Source organism: Heloderma suspectum, chromosome 5, assembly GCF_057233095.1.
Source record: "Heloderma suspectum isolate Gila_16-S chromosome 5, 16-S_ref, whole genome shotgun sequence".
Taxonomy (NCBI): Eukaryota; Metazoa; Chordata; class Lepidosauria; order Squamata; family Helodermatidae; genus Heloderma; species Heloderma suspectum.
Genome location: NC_139462.1, coordinates 148881370 through 148903599, shown reverse-complemented (window position 1 = coordinate 148903599; position 22230 = coordinate 148881370). Strand labels below are relative to the sequence as shown.

The 22230-nt window shown below is 45.6% G+C and overlaps 2 protein-coding genes across 13 annotated transcripts in view; both read right to left on the bottom strand.

Annotated features, from left to right (window-relative positions):
• TPK1 (thiamin pyrophosphokinase 1) overlaps positions 1-13381 on the bottom strand; it is a 417079-nt gene extending 403698 nt beyond the window's left edge. For 8 of the 12 annotated variants that reach the window (XM_084857754.1, XM_084857759.1, XM_084857756.1 and 5 more), the window contains exons 1-2: positions 13301-13381; positions 5851-5917 (exon numbers count right to left, since the gene is read on the bottom strand). In XM_084857754.1, coding sequence (XP_084713880.1) covers positions 5851-5893 — 43 coding nt within the window. In that variant the 5' untranslated portion in view covers positions 5894-5917; positions 13301-13381. Of the gene's footprint in view, positions 1-5850; positions 5918-13150; positions 13240-13300 lie in introns of those variants that run through there. The other 4 variants (XM_084857758.1, XM_084857766.1, XM_084857757.1 and 1 more) reach the window with 3 other exon arrangements.
• LOC146344627 (uncharacterized) lies at positions 8737-13312 on the bottom strand. The gene is made up of 2 exons (XM_084859807.1): positions 12837-13312; positions 8737-9227 (listed from the first exon to the last, which is right to left on the bottom strand). Exons 1-2 carry the CDS (start codon positions 13310-13312, stop codon positions 9218-9220), a joined length of 486 nt encoding a protein of 161 aa, XP_084715933.1. The 3' UTR covers positions 8737-9217.
• Positions 13382-22230: the final 8849 nt, after the last annotated feature.

Genomic DNA, 22230 nt, shown 5'->3' with positions numbered 1-22230 from the left:
TGGCACACGCACCAGAGATTGCCCACCTATGAGTAAGTTCATTACAGACCACCAGAATGTAGCCAACAATGCCCTGCTGTTTGATAAAAAATTGAGAGTTTACATGACAACATACACTTTTAGGGACTGTGAATTCATCAGCATCGATGATTAAAAACAAAACAAAAACCCACTGACCTGGTTTGCATGTAATGAAAAGCCACTGTGGGTGAATTGGGTGTGTGTGTGTTGTGGTGGCTGCCATTTTTAATATTTGAGCCACAGCAGGGGCATACCGTAGCTTCTTGTTACAAGCAATCCCAGTGAGGGTGTGTTGTTGGGGTGGTTGACAAGACACTTGCAACCCATGGACTCTGGGTGGTTTGTCAACCATCCCAACAACACACCCTTGCCAGGTCTGCACGTATCAACAAGCTATGGCATGCCGCCACCATGGCTCAAATATTCAAAATGGCAGCTGCCACCGTAATGAGAAGCCCTACAGGGAAAATCGCCCATGGTGTCTTCTCATTATGTAAAGATTTACGTAGACTACGGCGAAAATAAGGGCAACGCAAATAGCGTTCCCTTATTTTCGCCGTAGTCTATGTAAATCTTTATGTAGACTAGATGTGCCAAAATAAGGAACGCAAATGACCGCGCCCATGGGCCACCGCCATTTGCGTATGCGCTTTTCTTTTCTTTTTCCCCCAAAGTCACCCGTGATAGGCTACGTGACGATTTACGTAGCCTATCACGGCTGACTTTGGAAATCTAGCCATGATAGGCTACGCAAATCGTTATGTAGCCTATCACGGGTGTGTGTTTTTGTTTTTACTTTTTTTTTCGCAGCCAGGGAGACAGGGCACTCCTCCCCAGCCTGAATTTCGCCGGCGAGGGATGGAGCGCCTCCCCCCCCAGCCTGAATTTCGGCTGGGCGAGGCGGGGCACCTCCCCCCCTCGCCTGAACTTCGGGGGGAGAACCGAAGCGCCTCCCCCCCACCGTGAAGCAAGCTGCGGGACAAGGTAAGTCCCTTTCGTCCATCCCTAGCTGTGCTGAGGGCTGGATGCGCTTGATCTTGTCCGATCCCGGAAGCTAAGTAGGGTCAGTCCTGGTTAGTACGCCTGGCAATCAGGCTTCCTGCACTGAGCAGGGGGTTGGACTCGATGGTCTTGTAGGCCCCTTCCAACCCTATGATTCTATAATCACAGTGCTCGTAAGCTTTAAAATCATGGAACTACCTAAAGACAAATCACAAATAAACTGTTGTCTTCTCCCCAAGTTGAGAAGAACAGTTGTGGCTATCTCATATTCCCTTTTGATGGGTACATGACTGCTTTTCTTTTTGCAAACAGAAGAATCGAAATCAATGTGTGCAGTTTGTTATGACTACTTAAGACCCATTGATTTCTGTCTTACTTACTTACTTATTTATTTATTTATTTATTTCAAATCATAGAGCTTTAATATACATAGACTGTTGCTGCTTTGCAAGACAACACTCTAACCAAGTATTTCTGCCTGGGCCATCAGAATTGTTACAATCTACCCCCAAACGTTTTGCACAATATTTCATTATAGCTCCTCTATGATGTTTCAGTGCAGAAGATTCATAATCCCCCTGCATACATTGGTGCAACAAAGTCTTTTGCAGTTAATGGTAAACCATTTTGTTAATTCCTGGGGCAAACAGGTGACCTTGGTTTCAAGCAGGACACAAATGAATGGTAATGTGTAAGGAAGTGGTACCGAGGAAAGCAGCAGAAAAGAGAAGAAAAAATGTTTTTTCTAGTAGAAAAAACTTTTCAGGTTTACAGACAGCTGCCTAGCACATGCTCTCTTTCAAACCATTAAATGGCTCTGGATCATTTAATTGAGGGCAATGGATTGACAGATGCTAATGGGGGAGTGAAAAAACCTTTTAACATCAATAGCTCAGATGTGTGTAAAATAGCGGTCTTTTAAAACGGTCTTTTAAAACCGTAACTCAGCTGAAGTCAAGCGGAAGAATATCAAACATTTCTCTGAATCAGCAAATGCCAAAATCATACCACGGAGGTGTCTCTAGCCTTGGAGACCTGGCAAGGATCAGTGCTTGACCTTTCAGCCAGTACGGTATTGTGAGCAGAGTGCTGGACTTGAACTCTAGCAGAAGTTTCTATTCCTTGGCATGGAATATGAACTGCGGCAACCTCTAACGTTCGCTGCAAGTATGAAGCAAGCATTACAACTCCCAAGTTCTTCTCCATCTCAGATGTTAATCTGTGCCAAAGAAGAACTTAGCCCCTTCCTCGCATTCACTCCCAATGTTCCTCCAACCTCCTTCCTACCAGAAATTTACCTTCCTGTTGTACTGGTAATAGCGATGGCAGGAAAAGAAGATCTATTTTGTGCCCCCTGTTGGTGTAGTTCAGCAAGCCAGACACCAGGAGTACTAGGAAATATAATTTCCCCAGAACTCCTGATGAACATCTGGGGCACTGGGAAAACCTCATTTTTCAGCTATCTTGGCCCCCGACAAGCTGCTGTAGCAGCTTCAAGTGCCAGGTACAGAGAAAGAGAAACTTGCCTTCCTCCCCAAAATAGCAGCAAGGTATGTGGGCAAGCGAGAAGTGGCTGGAGCTTCACCTTCAGTGGGAGGATTTTTTATTAAAGTAAAACAGTTTCACCTGGACGTTTGATGTATAAATATTCCCAAGGCAGCTTATAAATTAAAAATAAAGAACAAATAAAGCAATGTTTGAAATGCAAGGAATACTAAAAGAACAGCACAAATACAAATAATAAAATTGTCAGACAGCAGTATCCTCAGAACTGAACATTTCAGGAAGCCTGGGTTTCCTGAAGGTCTTTGGCTGGCATTGCAAGTCATTCATTCTGATCACATCACACCCCGATGAGGCTGTTCCATAGACTGGGTGCCAGGCCCGTTCCCAGGTTCCCACTCACCTAACAGATGGCAGGGGCGCTCAGTGTAGGGCCTCAGATGCGGATCTCACTTATGGGGCAGGTTCATGTGGGAGCAGGCAGTCCATCAGATACCCAGGTCCCAAGCTGTATAGGGCTTTAAGAGCACTCTTAAAGGGGGGTTGGACTCGATGGCTTTGTAGGCCCCTTCCAACCCTACTGTTCTATGATCACTGTGAATTATGCCAATCAATGTGTTTGTAAAATTGGCGAGACACGTTCCACCCTACTGGTCCTGGCCAGCTGTCTGGCAGCTGTATTTTGGACTAATTGCAGTCCCTGAATCATCTTCATATGCAGGTTGGAGGAAAGTAGAAAGGTGTGAAATCTCACAGCAGATGAAAGGATGGCTTGAAGATATCAACCTCGGAGTGGCAGGGTTCCTATTTGCCTCGTAACTGGGCTTGAAAGAAACCAAGCTGTTTTCTGATCTTTCAGAAAAAGAGTATGATTTGCCAAGTCCAGTTACAAATGAAACTGGGAAATTGGAGGAGTGGGGGTGACCAGAGACCTGGGTTCAAATCCCCTTTCAGACAAGAAGTTATTTTCAGGAATTCAGTGAAGTCATTATGTGAAGATAGGGTTGCTCTATGCATGCCTCCCTGAACTCCTTGGAGGAAAGGTGCCATGTAAATGTAACAAATAAATAAAACAGACATTCATGAAAGAAGAATATGAAGGGCAAGTATTTTGGACACAGGGACCAGAAACTAATTCACATATTCATCTATTTTTAAGGAAAGCTTAGATTTCCACGGGTCCACAGGAACAACTGGCAACAGTTGTTATCCATGCCTCGGTTACATCACGGTTAGATCACTGCAATGTGCTCTAGGTGGGGCTACCTTTGAAGAGTGTCTGGAAGCTTCGGTTGATGCAAAATGAGGCAGCTAGCCTGCTAAGCTGTGCACAGTACTGTGATCCCATCATCCCAATAATGAAAAATCTGCACTGGTTGCCAACTGTTTTCCAGGCTCAGTTCAAGGTGTTGGTTTTAACCTTTTAAAACTCTAAGGACACAATCCTACGGAGACAGGCAGCCGCCTCCAAACTCGGAGGTGGCCGCCTATCCAATGCAGGTCAGGAGAAGCACGGAGGGGATCTTTCTCTCCGCGCTTCTCCTGCCCTGCACTTGCGGCTAGACAGCCAATTTCGGCTGTCTAGCTGCGGGAGGGCGGAGCGGGGGAGGAGGCTGCCAGACGACACGAAGGATATGTCGTCCCAGCATTTCCGCCTTCCCCGCCCCGGAGTGCCCCGTTTTGGCCGCTCCACGCTCCTCTTCCGAGCATGGAGCAGGGGGCCATCCTGCGCTGCCTGCGAGGCAGTGCGGAAGGAGGGGAAGGTCGGTTCTCCGGGAACTGACCTTGGAGCCGGGCTCTGAGGTGGGTTCCCCGGAAACCACATATCCTACGGCCGTCTAGGTGCTGACTAGCAGCCATAGGATTGCTCCCTCTGGGTGCAATCCTATGCACGTTTAAGGAGAAAAAAGTCCTACAACGCCCAGTATGCCCCAGCCACCATGGCTAATTGGAGGAGAATGCTGGGAGTTGTAGGATTTTTTTCTGTCTAAACATGCATCGAATTGCACCCTAAGAGAGCAATCATCTTGCCACTAGACACTGGCTAGATTTTTCTGTTTCCTGGCTCTGAACTCAGTGACAGCGCTCCAAGCTCAGAGCCAGGAAACCACACTCCCCTCCCCCTCTTGCCTGCATGGTGAGAACTGCTGCGGCTGCCTCTCCGTGCTCATAAAATGGAGCGTGGAGAGGGTGAAAAGGGGGTTTCCTGGGGGTGGGGTGGAAAGGAGCGCACGGAAGCCTCTTTATGCTGCTTCCTACAGGGTCTCCAGGCCCGTTCCCGCCCCCTCTCCAAAGTACCAGCTAGACGCGCAAAAACGCGCATCTAGCCAACAATGCAGAGTGGGCAGAATGCGGAGGAGAGGATCTGCTTTGTGCTCCGCCCGACCTGCATGGGACAGTCACCGCTCTATGACTTCAGAGGCTGTCAACTATCTTGATAGGATTGTGCCCCAACCTAAACTGCTTAGGGCCTTGCTATCTGAGGGACCACCTATCTCGGTAGGAACCTGCTCTGTTACTAAGATCAGCAGGAGATGCCTTTTTGAAGGCCCCCTCACTTACAGAGAGGCCCGCTCGCAGGGCATGTGGTAAAAGACTTTCTCCTATGTGCCCCCCCCCCTCAATCTGGAACACATTTCCTCTGGAGTTGCACTTGCAATTGGTCCCCGCTTGGCTTTTTACACTGCTGTTACAGTTTTCAAGTTTGTTTTTAATGTTTCATTATGTTTTTATTTCATTGTGGTTTTTATTTTCTGAACTTGTTGGAAGCCACCTTGGTTTACTTCATAAAAGTGGTATAGAAATACATTAAAAAAAAAAAAATACAGATTCTGTATTCATGGTAGGGCTGTCAGGTCGCAACCCAAAAAAACCACCTTTACTGGTAGCAATATGGTAGAGGTTTCTACTGCCACTGTGCTTTCTACCTTGTTCCTTCTCTGGTCCTGTCATTCATCCACAGTGACCAGATCCAGGAATATTGGGGCAGTTGGCTCAATGGTAGCATCCCTTCCTGGTGCATTGGTAATGTAACGGTAAAGGTAGGTTCTCTGAGTTAAACCCCAAATCAGTGGCCATGTTCTTTGGCTTCTGGTCTGAACACGATCATGCCAATTTCTAAACTCCCTGTCTATGTTTTATATTCATCACTATGGATATATGCTATGAAAGTCTGACTCGGCCTTGAACTACTACTCTTTGCAAATGTTACATACCACCATCACTGCCCATCAGATCTCTCAAGCATCCTTTTAACGTGGTAATACAGGAATGCACTTGCAACAAAAACATTCTTAAAGGAAATGTAAGCAGTAGGTACGATACCGGTTGGAAGCAGACATTCCAGTGGAGTAAACACACGCTCCATAGCAGCTTAGTTGTGCTTTTAAAACTAAAATGAAACAAAACAAAACAAAACAAAAGTATTAAAAATCACCGCATGCACCTTGCTTATTAATTCAATGTTTAATTATATTTAAGCTATATTCTAAGTGTAATACTCCCGTGAAAGCTCAATTCAGAAATTGCCCCAAATTGGCAGGCGCACACAAATATTGATTTTAAAATAAATACATTTAAAGCTGATTTATACGGAACCATGGACCGTTACGTACAGCAGGTGGCAAAAAGCGCACTGCAGTGTGAAGAGATTAATCTATAAGTACATTTGGCATTGGCCAGATTGACAGATAGTGCGACACACAGTTCATGGGACTGGAAAAGCTGAGTTCTGGAGGAGCAGGGAAGCAGCCAAATGAATGAGCCAAGCTTGGGAGGGTTCAATTTTTAATGGGTAAATATTGATTTTTATAGAAGCAAAGTTGCCACCCAAAGTCAAAACTGAATAATAAGCAAAATAACAAAGGTTGTACAAACCACGTAATTTACAGCTCTCTTTAAAGAAGAGTACATTGTAAAAAGAGGAATGATTGTCGAGACGACGTATTTTCAAACAAAGTGGTTTCTACCTGTACCTCCCTTGCTGGGTTGTGAACTTCAGGCACATGCATGGACGGACGCATGATGCTGAATGTTCATTCAGCACTGCCCCTTGTGGCTGAGCATCCCCAGTGTGCAGCCTGAGGCCATGAGCGACACACAACCCTTTGCTGTGCACACCAATTCCCAAACAACAGAGTTTTCCAGGCCCCATTTAGGAGAGAAATCATAGCTCAGCGGTAGAACACATGCTTTGCATGCAGTAGAAGCTCCTAGGTTTAATCCACGGCATTTCCACTTAACATAATCAGAGAGCAGGTGATAGGAAAGACATCTGCCCAAGACCTCAAGTGATGGAAAAAGCAAGTGATGGGGAAAACATCCGCCCAAGGGTAGACAATATTGGGTTTCACACCAACATGGTGTTCTCCAAACATCTGGGGCTACAACTCCCAGCAGCCTGGATGGGGCTGACAGGAGTTGGAGTCCAAAGCTTCTAGAAGAAACCAGCTTGGGGAAGTCCAGGCTACATGGACAAACAGCCAGTCCTGGTCTGAGGCAGCTTCTTAAGTTCAGGGTCTTCTCGTGATTCTCCTTCAAACGGGGACCAACTGCCTAACCTGGAGCATAGGCTACTCTGCTGTTCCTTGCTTAGTCGCTGGTGATTAGCATCTGAAAGAGTCATTAAGTTATAAAAGGATTAAAGCCTTCAAAAGAATCCTTTTGTCTGTGTCTTGAGTTAGCTATTGGAGTAGACTGAAAGAGGCCGCCAGGGCACTCCTGACAGCAAGGCTACAACCATATGCATGCCTGTAAGCCCCACTGAACACAATGAGACTTATTTCAAGGAGTAGCGCTGCAACCCTATGCACACTGAACTTGGGAGTAAGTCCCATTGAACTCTGTTGGGCTTACTTCTGAATAAACATACACAGAATTGCAGCATTACAGCAGCTTCAAGCCTATGCATCTTTACTTAGAAGTACGTTCCGCTAAACACAGTGGGAATTACTTCCCAGTAAACTTACACAGGAGTGAGCTACATAACCGTTCTTCTTAGAAAATCCTGTGTTGTTTACTCGGTTTTAATGGCATCAATAGTTATTTTCCACCTTCATCCTGTTATTTTATTCTGTGATTGATTTTTAGCTTTTTAATTGTACTTTATTGTGTTTTGTTCAATGTAGTTTATGGATATTTGTAAGCAGCTTTGGGGGAATATGAGCAGCCAAGAACCAGGGTAAAAAAGTAAGTAAGAAACAAATAACAGTAAATAAACTACCACTGGATTGCCTTCACCTGTGAGAGTAATTATTTGCATTGTTAAAGATAAAAAAAAATTTAAAACACACACACAAACATAAAATAACAAATACAATATTCTATTATATTATTCACCATGGACATAATCTACCAGGATGAATTCTGGCAAAAGCAGGGCTTAATTTGAACTATGCATCAGCCCCCAAACATACACCGTATGCTAAAACTCAACTCTGGAATAAAGAGAAGAATATCTCTGGACACATGAGGCATCCCTTTTGCTCTCAGGTAAGCAGATGATGTTCACATATTCCTGAGCTTTAATATAAAAACGTCCGGCTCAGAGAGGTATTGTTTATAAGTAAGCCTAAGGCCCAGCACACAATTTTTAAAATAAAAAATATTAATCATTGGTCAAAAGCCCCAGTTCATTCATTCATTCATTCATTCGGGTTTTTAAAATTTATTATTAATGCCATCAATCCAGTGGCTCAAGGCAGGGTACAAAAAACTAACAGCAACAAATTAAGCACATTAATGCAGTCTACAGAAACAATTATCAATTAGGTTCCATACATACTTACCTGGGAGTGAACTTAATGGGGCTTACTTCTGAGTAGATATGCATACAGAATCTAGCCAGGAGTGTTGGCTAAAAGGTGGCATAGAAATGTAATAAATAAATACTAGGACAATGTGAATTCTGAAAATAGGCTTGATTGAAATCAAAGGATGACTGAGATGAAATCAGCTTCATTTCAAGCAATCACCTACAGCAGGGGTGGGTGGAAGGTAGATCTCCAGATATTTTGGACTTCCAGAAGCCCATGCCAGCATGGCCAATGGTCAGGCATGCTGGAAGTTGAAGTCCAAAACATCTGGAGATCTACTAACTCCTTAACCCCTGTCCTACAGCTATAGGACCAAAGCTGTACTTGCCAATCTGCCTGTGACTTGCACAGAAGCAATTCCCTGGCCCGTGCCTAATAATTATTATAAATATGAGAGAGGGTGGCCTGATTCACACTTAACAAGGAACCACCTGCAACCCTAAAACAGCCAATGGATTCAATGGCTTGTCAGCCACCCCAACAACCCACCTTTGCTGGGTTTGCATGTAATTACAAGCTACTGTGCACCCTCACCACGGCTCAAATATTCAAAATGGTAGCCAAGACTGCAACGAGAAGCCCTGCAGGGAAATTCACCCAAGGTGGCTTCTCATTACACACAAACCAGGTCAGAGAGAGAAGGACACACACCCACACCCCAGCAACAGTCTTTGTCAGAACTGTCATATTTGATCCAACCACGAAGCCAAGTACCCTCTTCAGTAATGGTGGTCTGGTCACTGGATGTTTTGTAGCTGAAGACAGTCAGTAATTTTTAAAAACGCTGGAGGTGGTACAACAGACCCATGGTTGCCCAAAGCGTACATCCTCGTTTCTTCGGTTGCACTGCCCTCTCTAGCCAAACAGGTTTGAAAGCTTTACAAAAACCTGCAGATATGTGAACAGAGATGACAGTGACTTGAGTGCGCACACCAAAAGCAGTGATCATACCGCTTCACGACCCCTGAAAGAAAAAAACCCGATTGTTCTCCAGCCTCAAAGAAGCACACAACAAACAGCAAAATGATGTGGCTGTCACTGTTCTTAAAACGTTAAGACCAGCCTTCCCAGTGCATGTAATTTTGCTGAACCTGCTTCCACAGCATCACCTGCAAAGGGGAGTACCTCAGTCAGCCCAGCCAGCAGCAGAAGAAACTCCACATAAGGAAGAAGACCTGTGGCTGGGATTTACTGAGACTTGCCCCTAATATTACAAGGATGAATTCCTCCACCCACCCACCCAAAATAAAGAAATAGGATCTTCTTGATAGAAGCTGCTATTAGTGACATTGTGAAGAGAATTTTTAAAAAAATATTGCTATAAAAGTAGAAATGAGAGCCAAGCTACACGTTATGCTAATTCTGTAGCTGAAAGTTACCTTTCTCTTTTACTCTACTGTAAGCACACGTAGCCAGATCTACTGTGAACCTGGGGGGTTCCCTCCTCTACTGTTTTTTTTCCCACCACCATCCAATTTTTCCAGAGTACAGGCCCAAGCTGCAGTAACAGCAAGAGGAGAGGTTTTCAAGTTCAATGTTCTAGAGGGAACAGAGGACCTTTATGGGATATTTGTTGTTCCTCTTGTAGGTCCCCGCCCTCTGCCCGTTCTCTGTGTATACGGTGCATATCCCCTTGGATAAGTACTGTAAAATTTGGAAATTTACTTTTTGACGAATACCCGCTGCGAGTTATTTATTTCCATCTGTTGTGATAAAATACCCTATGTAATTTTGGTCTGTCTCTCCCCACCACCACCACACACACACCTTTTTTTAAAGCAGCTTTTATGATTTTAGAGCCCAAAAGGTTAAAGATTTTGAACTATGTAATTTGTGGCCTGTGTTAGCCAGTTTGAGCAGGGTTACACGCCGTTGACACTGCCAGGCACTGCCAGACCTACTTCTAACTCATAACATCTCAGTATGCAGTGTTCAATGAGTAACTGCTGTCTTCCTAATTCTGCAACTGTAAAAACAAATGCTTCAAACCAAGGGCACTTTAGGATGCAACAACATCCCATCCAGTACTGAAGCAAAACAGCTGCAGGTTGACAGATGTTTGACATCTTAACAGAGAACACAGGAGGATATATGATGAAGGGATATGGACAGGTAGTAATCAAGAAAAATCAGGGGGAAATTTGCTTATTAACTGGTCATACAAATGCAGAATATCAAGGAGCTTTATTATTACTATTAGGGCACAATCCTATGGCCACTAGTCAGCGGCTAGACAGCCATAGGATAAGTCACTTTTGGGGAACCGATCTCGGAGCCTGTGCTCTGAGGTCGGTTCCCTGAGAACTGACCTCCCCCACCCCGCACTGCCTCGTAGGCAGCACGGAGTGGCCCTGCACTCCGCACTCAGAAGAGGAGCACAGAGCAGCGAAAACGGGGTGTTCCTGGGGGTGTTCTGGGGCAGGGAAGATGGAAATGCTGATACGACATATCCAAAGAGTCATCTGGCAGCCGCTTCCCCCGCTCCGACTTCCTGCGGCTAGACAGCCAAAAACAGCCGTCTAGCCACAAATGCAGGGCGGCTGAAGAGCAGAGGAGACGATCCCCTACGTGCTTCTCCGGCCCTGCATTGGATAGGCAGTCGCCTCCGAGTTTGGAGGCAGCCGCCTATCCCGCATAATCCTGGTAGGATTGCTCCCTTAATGCATTTACTAGTGCTGTGCCGAAAATTTCTCCCATATTTTTTTCGACCATTCTTATTCAATTTGATAGAAAAGAAATTGCTTTTAAAAAGACATTCAAAGGAGGAGAAATTTTCGAGAAATTCTCATGGGTTGGGTTTGGGGTTCTTGCGCTTACTTATGAGGTGGCTGAGGGGTGTGCATGAGTGTCCTGCCTGTCGTTGTACAATAATCTCTGTGGCAGCATGTAGCCTCCTCAGTTTCCTGCCCTTCATTTAAAGCCATCATGAGGAAGACATCATGAGGCAATTCCTCCCATGGGGCTTTTTCAGTTCAGGAAGTGCAGGTGGCTTGGGAGGCTGCAGAGCAGTGGAAAGACGTGTAATAGAGAGAGAGAACACGCACAGCACCCTCGGCCACCTTGCAGAGATCAGGTAAGCTCAAAATACAACCCCCCAAAATCCTAAATTCTGCCTCAGAAAAGTGGAAGCCTCAACACAGTTGATGCTGTTGCCAACTACAGAAGCAGTGCAATAAACCAAAAACGCTGAGGGGAAAAAAAAAAGAATCTGTGCTACAGCCCCTGCCAATAGTGAGCCCTATCTGTGAGAAACTGTTGGAGAAATTCTCTTCCTCTAGGAGAAATTTGGTGAAATTGTCCCCCCAATTTTTCTTCCCACAAATAGGCGGGAGAATTTTGAGAAGCCATTTGTGCACAGCTCTAGTATTTACCACAGGTGTCAGCAGCTGGAAGCCTTTGAGCCAAATCTGTTCATCCAGCCCCCCTATTGCCAGCATCAGACCTAGACTTGGATGAGCAGTAGGCATTTGACTTGGCAGCAAATAATTTGGGGGAGAGGAACACAGACCCTTGCCCTCCTCCCTCCATTGTCCAAATGGCCCATGGCCCTCTTCCAAAACTAATTGTTGGCCACAGCCTTACAGAAACCAGAAGGCATTTGAACAATATCACCTACACTGGGGCAGTGATGTCAGATTGATTTGATGTCTGAATATACCAGTTTGATTTTTAATCTTCTCAAAATTAGTGACAAAACCAAGTTCTGCCAAATCCGAGTATGAGCATCCCTCCCATGTTAGTCAACAGAGTAAACAGATGGGTTTCTCACCCCTTTCCCAAGCAGTACAAGCCATCACACCCTCATGACTGGCAAAAGGTTACAAACAAGTCTTTATTTAACGGGGCCCTTCGTATGTTCATGTGATAAACACAGATCTTGTCACGCTGATGTGTCCCTGTAGTGGATTCTTTCAAATCCCCAAAAGAACAGGAATGATACAGCGCAGGAAAAACTCCCAGAGTTGTGAACTGAACCCAGATTTATTTATTTATTGCATTTATATCCCACTTTTTCCCCTCTTGCATGGAACCCAAGGCGGCTTACATTATCCTCCTCCTCTCCATTTTATCCTCACAACAACAACCCTGTGAGGTAGGTTGGGTGGAGAGTCTGTGACGGGCCCAAAGTCACCCAGTGAGCTTCCATGGCCGAGTGGGGACTAGAACCTGGATCTCCAGACTCCCAGTCCAACGCTCGCACCACTACACCCCAGTGGCTCCACAGAGTTAGTGGAAACTGCAGGAGGGGGTTCTTCTTTGGTGTGAAAACACCCAGGGAACCCGCATAGGAAGCTTCCATGAAGACACATCATAAGGACCAAACTACATGTGACAAGACCCACATGTCTGTGACAAGACCCATGACCAGGTCTCCTGGTGTTTTTCGTTGACTCGGGCGCAACCACAGGAGGCTATTAATTCGCTCGGGCAGCTGCCCTGGAAGAAGAGATGCTTAACCCTTCACCCTGCACTGTTCCCATGATCTAACTTACACACACCCGATCAGGGCTCCCGCGCCACAGAGGAGGCGTGCGTGAAACCTCCCGGCAGGTCTGAGCCCGACCCCGCCAGCCCGCTGTGGAAATCAACCACCCACAAGGGGGACGGAAGCGCGCCACGCTCTTAGCAGCCGCGCCGCGCTGCCCTCTCCCCCGGCACGCCGAGGAGGAAGGAGGAGATGCGGAGCCCACGCGGAGCAGCCGCCCTGCACGGGAAACGTGAGCCGGGAAGAGAAACTCTTCCTTCAGGCCGCGATCCCGTGCGCACGCTCTGCAGGCGAGGAAAGCCCCAGGGAACCGGGAGGGGCTTACTTGCGAGTAAACGCACAGGCGATCGGGCTGCAACAGCCGCGCCTCGGCTGCTGCCGCCTCCTCCTCCTCCTCCTCCTCGCCCCACCCCCCAAAAAAGACCGAGGAGGGCCCGAGAAGCAAAAGGGGAGCGTGCTCCTGCCTGCGGGGTACCTGGTGCGGCATGCACGCAGCAGACAGCGCCACGCACTTTCTCCGCCTGCTCCGCCGTGTCCGGGACGTCGCCTGGAAGGCAGCTAGGCGAGGGAGCGAGAAGATCGCATCGATCGCCACCCTGATCCGCGGCTCGGCGATCGATTTCGAGCTGCGGCGACAGCCACCGGCAGGGACCCGATTCTCCAGCAGGAAGGCGAATCGGGCCCTTTTCGGGGAAGGTGGAAACGAGCAAGGAACCCAGCGACGCAAGGGAAACGCCCGCCTCGGAACGGAGGGCAACTATTTCACAGAGGGGCGCGGGCGGGGTTACCTGATCAAAATGCCCCTCCCCCCCACGCACCACCCTATGCAGCAGGTGGCTACTGCCGACGTCTGCCTCGGTGGGTGCGCCTGTGCCATCAGGTGCTCCGTGGTAGCAGCGTGTGTGTGTGTGTGAGAGGGAGAGAGAGAGAAGTCAGAGGTGTGTTAAACCTTCGGGTTGTGACCGAATCATGAAGCCACAGCTCTGTACCCGTATCATGAGTCACTCCAGTTCGTCCTCAACGGAGGGGTAGAAGTTGAAGGCTTTTTCTTTTCTTTTCAGCAGGGCTGCCCCTCAGACTGGGTGAGCTCACACCGTGCGACAGGCCACCCTGCAGTGAAGCTACGCAGCGTGGGTTACTTTCGGAACAACCTACTGTGCGCCCGACAGACGATGCGGCCCACCGTGGATTGTTCTTCCCCGCTTTCCCCCTTTCCACTTGTTATCCCAGGGGCCTGTGCAGCAGAATCCAGCTTGCCTGCCCCTCCCCGCTCCAATCGCAACCCTGTTTTCATTCCCCGGCTTTTTTTTATGGCCCCGGGAATTCGCACAAATGTCCGTAATTTTTTTTTTAAAAAATGGTCAGTCTTTCACAGTTGCACACGTGCACACTTGTGGATGTCAAATATATACGGCCTGGCCTTGTCAATGCCCTTGTATGTGTTACCTGTCAAAGGGAAGGAAGTGCAGTATGAAACATACAGGGAAATGGACCAGTTGAGACTGCGTATAGGCTGATTCCACAGCCGTTTACAGTGACAGGTTGGGAAATGGGAACCAGATCGGCCCTTTAGCAAGGTGATCCTGAGTTTTAAGTGTTGGGCTGATGCTTGTGGGTGCCCTTGTTCTATTCCACACTTCCCCAAGTCACCAGCAAGTGCTTTTAAGAGAGATCTATACCCCCCCTTTCGTGGCTCCCCTCTCTGCTGTGGTTACTGCAAATGGGAATCAGCCAGGGCACAAAATATAAGCCACCCTGCAGGAAGTGGTCCAGGTTCAGACAACAGAAGAACCCACTGTGGCTTGTTGTGTAAACCCAGTCATTGAGTGATAGGTTGCTGCGATTTCACATTTTTTGTTCATTGCTTTTAGCTGTTTTAATTTTTTGCATGTTTTAATCCCTGTTGTAAGATGCTTTGAGTCTTTTTCTGAGAAAGGCATCTAATAACTTTTATTATTAAATATCATTATTAAATAAATGCTTTTTGAGTCTTCTGCTGCTGGTATGCATGTCTGAAAATTTATATCAGGTGTTTTAAATCCACTGAGATGGCCATGTCTGCAGAGTGGGTTTACAGTGACATTTCAGCCTCCCTGATTTCTTTAGTGTTTAATCTGTGAACAGATATGATCTATTTCAATGACATTTTACAGCACAATCCTATACATGTCTGCTCAGAAGTAAATCCCATTGAGTTCAATGGAACTTGCTCTCATGTAAGTATGTATATAGTCTGGGGGAGAGCAGGCTGAACCTTGCTTTTCATTATATATAATTTTGTTTACTGTTCTTATATGATTTTGAAGCTCTGAACCTGAATCTGAAGAGTGCCACCCTGTAAACCTTGGAGAAATTTCACAATATTACATTTAAACCTTGATTTTAATATTACATTTAAACCCAAGGTTTAAAGAGTGCCACCCTGTAAACCTTGGAGAAATTTCACAATATTACATTTAAACCTTGATTTTAATATTACATTTAAACCCAAGGTTTAAAGAGTGCCACTCTTCAAACCTTGGGAAAATTTCACAATATTACATTTCACATCATGTAAGGTTTTTACACTGTTCTTACATAATTTTGATGATTGTTCTTATAAAAATAGAATTTTGTAATTTCCTTCAACGATGCATGGTATGAGTCCTACTACTTGAAAACTATGCAAAAACTTGATCGAGAGCTATTTATAAAGTTCATGGTGGGTGAACACATAGTCAGGCACAAGAAAGAAATTTGGAATGGGCTGTGAACTGATCAGTTTATTGAGACAACATACATGCGATATGGTCATGGCCCTGGAGGCATAATTGGATTCACTCTGTTGACTTTGGCTGTTTGGGCCCTGTCACAACACATTTTGGGTCAGATTTTGAAAGATTTGGAGGACATGAAGAAAGGGAATTTTGAGAATGTTGTGACCTGTCACCTGGTGAATGTTTCAGTAAACATAGTCAGTGGCCAAATCCTGAAAAATTGCTTCTTAAATGTGCATGTTGCAGTAGCTGTTGAGAGTAGTCAGTATAGTAAATTTGTGAGCAACTAGCCCTCTGGTTTTCATGGAACTACTACCATAAAAATTTAAACAATAATGGCAGTCACCAAATCTGCAAAACTAAGTGCAGTAAGTAGTCATGAAGTGGTTGTGGAGCATACTCTGATTTATGCTCACACAGTGGGATTGCTCACATCATCTCGCGACATCAACACGGAGGATATACTTAGTCATGGACTTGCCCCAGTGCCTACTGCTCCCTTCAGTGAAGATGGTGATATGCGGCAGACACCAAAGAGTGTGCTCAAAGGAAATATTGCTGTCACAAGAAGTGCTTGAACAAACCACCTCTACCCCACACAGTTATTCATGATGGCTGTGCCATGCTCTGGTGCGTGTTGTGGCCAGCGCAGCCACAACTGCGCAAATGTACACGATGGTAGAGCGAGAACTGAAATGAACTCCCATCATGCGTGTAGTGTTTGACAGTTACTATGAGAAAAGTAGCAAAGCTCCTACATGAAAGAAATGACAGGGAACAAATTCCAGGCCATACCAACTCTCTCTGGCTTCACTGCCAAAAGGAGAAGTGGTACTGAACTCTTTGAAGATGAAAACACATTGATTGCTGATGCACTAATGAATGTTGATGTCAACGAAACCCACAGACTGATTTTAACTGGTCCAGAGCCACAACCAGTGGAAGTTAATGTTGGGTTATGGGGCCCATCAACAACGCATGAGGAAGCTGACCTAATATTGTGGACGTAGTCGTGTGGGAGGCAGCAAATGCCACAGATCGTCCGATATGAGTAAGGTGTGATGACACTGATGTCTCGCTGCTGCTGGCTTACAATGTATACTGTATATACCCAATGCATATTAACACCAATTACAATGAAAGAATGTTGTGGGTCCAAATTCAGTAATTGACATAGAATCATAGAATAGTAGTGTTGGAAGAGGCCTATAAGACCATCAAGTCAAACCCCCTGCTCAATGCAGGAAAAGCATCCCTGACAGATGGCTGTCCAGCTTCATCTTGAATGCCTCCAGCATGGGAAAGCCCACCACCTCCCTAGGTCATTGGTTCCATTCTCGTATTGCTCTAACAGTCAGGACATTTTTCCTGATGTTCATCCAGACTCTGGCTTCCTGTAACTTGAGCCCATTATTCCATGTCCTGCAGTCTGAGATGATCGAGAAGAGATCCTGGCCTTCTTCTCTGTGACAGCCTTTCAAGTATTTGAAGAGTGCTATCATATCTCCCCTCAGTCTTCTCCTCTCAAGGCTAAGCATGCCGAGTTCTTTCAGCCTCTCCTCATAGGGCTTTCTTACCAGTCCCCTGATCATCTTTGTTGCGCACCTCTGAACCCTCTCCAGTTTGTCTGCATCCTTCTTAAAGTGTGGTGCCCAGAACTGGACACAGTACTCCAGATGAGGCCTAACTAGTGCTGAGTAGAGGGGAACTAGTACTTCACGTGATTTGGAAGCTATGCTTCTATTAATGCAGCCCAAAATAGCATTTGCCTTTTTTGCAGCCACATCACATTGTTGGCTCATATTCAGCTTGTGATCTACAGTTCCAAGACCCTTCTCGCTTGTAGTATTGTTGAGCCAAACTCACAACCTGTATATAACAGATATGCTAGCTGCCCACATGCTAACTGGTTGTGACACAACCTCATCTCTTGCTGGAACTGGTAAAGGCCAAATGCTGAACGTTCTCCAAAAGTTTAAAGGGATGCTTAAAGCTGTTGGTAACCCTGCTTCAGAAGAAACAGTTGTAATGAACCAGTGTGACACCTTCGTTGCTGAGCTATACAGCTGAAAGGAGACTTTGACAGAAGTCTTGAGTGCTCATTTGTGGAAGAAGCATATGGCCTGCAAAACAAAACAGTAACAAACATGCCAACGCTTTCCAAGTTGTCTCCAACACCTGGTGCACTGTAGCAACACTATAAATGAGCACACCTTCAAACAGCACCATGAAAGTCTGCCCATCTCATTAGTTCACCTCCCATGGACCCTCTGGATTTTGGATGGGAGATTTTGTCGATGACAACAGAGGAGTACACACCTTGCAAGCTGCCATGAGGTCCACTCTAGCACTGAACATGGTACTGAATCTTATCAGATGTTCATGCACCAATGGTTGTAGTCATGCATGTGGGTGCAGTAAGGTCCAATTAAGGTGTCCATCATTCTGCACTTGCCAAGATGAACACAGCAATGGAATCATACATGATGATCTGGACGACAGTGATGAAGATATTTGTGCTGCTACTTAAAATTAATAATGGAAATAACTATAGTAATTTAATTGTTAAATTTAGTAATGAGAATACCTTCTAATGCTTAAAAATACCATCTAAAATTGTTAATGCATTAATAACTACTGTATTTTATTGGAATTGTGCATTTTTATTTGAAAGTGGGCAACATAATTAACATTCCCGGAAAAGTGCCCCCCCCCCCCGCAACAGTATCCTTGGATCCACCACTGATCAATGTCCTCAAAATTCTGAAATAATTTTGAGATGCTTATAATCCAAATGAGATGAGTCTCATGCAGTTGACTAAAATGAAGTATAAAAGATAAACAAAAAGGTTTGATCTACTACATTAGAAAGAAATTCAGATTTGAAATTGTGGCATTTGCCCAAGGTTTAAAGAGTGGCACTCTTCAGATTTGGATTCAGCACCTCAAAATCATAAAAGAATGTAAAAAACAAAACACTTTATATATGATGAAAAGCAAGGTTCAGTCAAAAAATGGCCCTTCTCCCCTGCACTAATAGGACTGCAGCCTTAAAATTCTCTATCCACCTTACCCTACCCCACCCCAAAGTTGTACACATTGCCTTTTTTTGCATTTTATCCTCTCCTTGTAGAGAAATGTCTCTTTGATCACTTTTAACAAGGCTGGCATAATTCCATTTTCTAATTCTTCTTCTCTGGTGAATCTTTTTCGAAATGTTTTTATGGGGTTGTCGAGTTCTGAGATGAAGGATATCCATCATGTTTTACAAACTATACACACATGTAGAACAAAATTATGCATGCTGTGGAGAATGTGGATAGGGAGACATTTTTCTCCCCTTCTCAAAATACTAGAACCTGGGATCATCCTATGAAGCTGATTGCTGGGAGATCCAGGACAGAAAAAAGGAAGGACCTCTTCACACAGCACATAGTTAAACTATGGAATTCGCTACCACAGGATGTAGTGATGGCCATCAATTTGGATGGCTTTAAAAGGGGGTTGAACAAGTTCCTGGAGGAAAAGGCTATCAGTGGCTACTAATCTTGATGGCTATGTGCTACCTCCAGTGCCAGGTTGATGGGGAACATGGGTGGGAGGGTGCTGTTGCACTCATGCCCTGCTTGTGAGTTCCCAGTCAACAACCGGTTGACCACTGTGTGAACAGAATGCTGAACTAGATGGACCCTTGGTCTGATCCAGCATGACCCTTCTTATGTTCTTCTGTTATGTTCAGAGTGTGATGTAGTGACTGGAGTGGCAAGACCCAGGTTCAAATTCCCATTACATAATAACTGATTTGTGCTTTGACCATTGTATGGAAAATGATCAGGAATCTTATTTCCTATGAAACTGCTAGGCATCAAAAAAGCAAGTTTCCAGACCGTTCTTAAGCACCTTTATTCACAAGCAAGCCTAAGGAGTAAATCAATGGCACAGAATTTCAGGTATTTGTGTTTAGGATTTTAGCCTTCTCTATGGTCAGTTGTGCTTTTACTGCACAATGCCATGCATGTTCACTCAGAAGTATGTCTTGCTGTGTTCTCTATAAGTGTCCACAGGCCTGCAGCCTTAGCTTTGCATAAGTAAGTAAAAGTTGCTGATATTAATTGGATGGTACATTTACCAAATGTTTTCCTTTGTGTTTCTCCTTGTTTTTGTGTAATTAGATAAGATGTTTTTGTGAGAACTAATTAATGTAAAATAGGTGTCATTTTAATTATCCAGTTGTTGCTTGTTTAATGAATATTTACTGTATTGGAGACCAGCAATAAACACTTTCAGGATGCTTAAACAGAGATAGTGGAACCTATAAATGCTTATGCATGCTAATGTTTTCTTCTATCCTTACTGATTAACACTCCTCATATGTCTCTTGATTAATAACTTCCTGTATTTGCAGGACACTGTCTTGGTAGGATTATAGTGCCTCTTTGCTGGATATTTTTTGGGCAGCATATCTGAAGTCTTTACCCCACATCTGTGCTGAAGATGGATGTCATAGCATGGCCATGGTAGGTGTTCTTGGCCGTACCACATGAGCATTGAGCTAACACCACATGAAATTTGTCCTCATAGGACTATACCACCTAAGAATGCAGATGGGGAGTTTTGTGTTTGAATGTTCACTTCAAAAAGTCCTTTCAGCTAGCAAGTGGATACACTGGAGAATGTATACATTTGTATGCAATTTTATTTATTATTCTTGTAAATTGTCACTGCCAGGTAGCGGGAGAGGCATGTGTACAATCTTCTGCCTCAAGCGCCAAAATAATTTGACTGGTCTTGGGTACTGTGTACAGTTACTTGGGGATACCATCTACTGTTCTACTTCCAGTACCAAAATGTCTTAGGCCAGCCCTGCTGGTGCTGCCCCCCCTCCCCCCAGTTAGTTCAACATTTGAGTATCTTACTTGTGATTACATTTATAGTCCAGTTCACAATTTTGATAACCATTTGCAGGCATGCTTTATCGTTGTGATGTAGGATGATTGAATTGCATGTGTGCATCTGTAGGCAGGGCTGGCCCTACCATGAAGCAGCCTGATGAAAGCACATCAGGCGGTAGAATATGGGAAGAGCGGCGAATTGCGCCCCACCAAAGGGCCTGCAGCTTCTTGGTCCTGCCAGCCATGCAGGAGGCCAGCAGGACCACTTGCTTGCTCCTGCTCAGGGGCTTGCGCCTGCCCTCTCCTGCCTGCTGGCTGATCCACCACTCCCACCTTGTCCCCAAGCTGCAGGGCTTCTGGAAGGTGTCGGCCGAAATATTGCAAGAGGCTCGGAACTCTCATGAGAGTGGTACTTCATGAACTCGCATGATACTTTGGATGACATCTTCCAGAAGCCCCACAGCTTGGGGACAGGGCTCCCACTCGCCCCCTTGCTAGCTGCTCTGCTGCTCTCACCTTGTCCCCAAGCTTCAGGGTTTCTGGAAGATGTCTGCCAAAGAGGCCTGGAACTTGCGAGAGGCCCGGCCCTCTTGTGGTACTTCAGGAATTCCCGAGATAGTTCGGCTGACCTCTCCCAGTCGCTCCGCCGCTGCAGCACAAGGTGGAAGCAGCTGATGGGTGGGAGTGGCAGCGAGGCGGGCACACATATGCGTGCCCCAATAACAGCACATGGGCAAGCGCAGCCAGCTGGGTTGGCTGGCCAGCCAGCTGGCTGCCAAAGCAGGTCGGGTGGGCAGGAGGTGAGCAGGTGGGAACAGCTTGCTGGGTTAGCTGGCTGCCAAGCAGGTCAGGCTAGGCAGTGGCACAGCTGCCACTGCCAGAAGATAAAGAAGTGGGGAGGGGCTTGCTTCAGGCTACAACATGCCTCAGGCCGGGCCTGCCCGTAGGTCTATATTTATTCATACTATGTTGGTTAGTTAAGATTTATTTATATGTCTCCATAGGTAAGCAGCTTATATATATGCATGCTTAGAGAGAGAGAAAAGTCTTACAACTCCCAGCATGGTTGGCTGAGGAATGCTGGGGACTGTAGGACTTTTTTCTGTCTAAACATGTGTAGGATCAACCCCAAAATTACAGATAAACCAATAAAATAAAAACCACAAAGATCCGCATTCAGTAAACCACAGCACACTAGGCAGTTTAAATATGAACCCTTTGTATTACTTTTTTCAGTTAGTTGAGTGGACAGTCTGTGAGAAGTCCCAAGCCCAGTACCCCATCCCAAAGCCCAGTGCCCCAGGTGGTCACCTAGGTTTCATCCTCCTAAAACTGGCCCTGCTTCTGGTAACATTCGGATATGCTCTGGCAACTCAGACCTCTTTCCCCTCGAAGAGTTGAGAGCTTTCCAAATTTCTGATAGCTAAAGCAGTTTCTTTTCCCCAAGTTAAAACTGGAGACATGCTTCATTCTTATAACCAAAAACATATGCTCTCACCACACAGCAGAGGAGCCCACCTTCTGTGCTTCAATATAACTCGCTGTTCCAGGCATGTTTCCTTCCCAGAAGGAGGCAAAGCTAGAGCAAGGATTCATGCAGAGGCACTGCAGGCACCCACTTTCAAGAGTGGGTGATTCTGCTGGGTCTCTATTGCAGTTTTCCCCAACTTGGGTCTCTCCAGATGTTTTGGACTACAGCTCTCATCAGATCTAGCCACTGTGACCAACAGGGATGATGGGAGTTGTTGTCTAAAAGA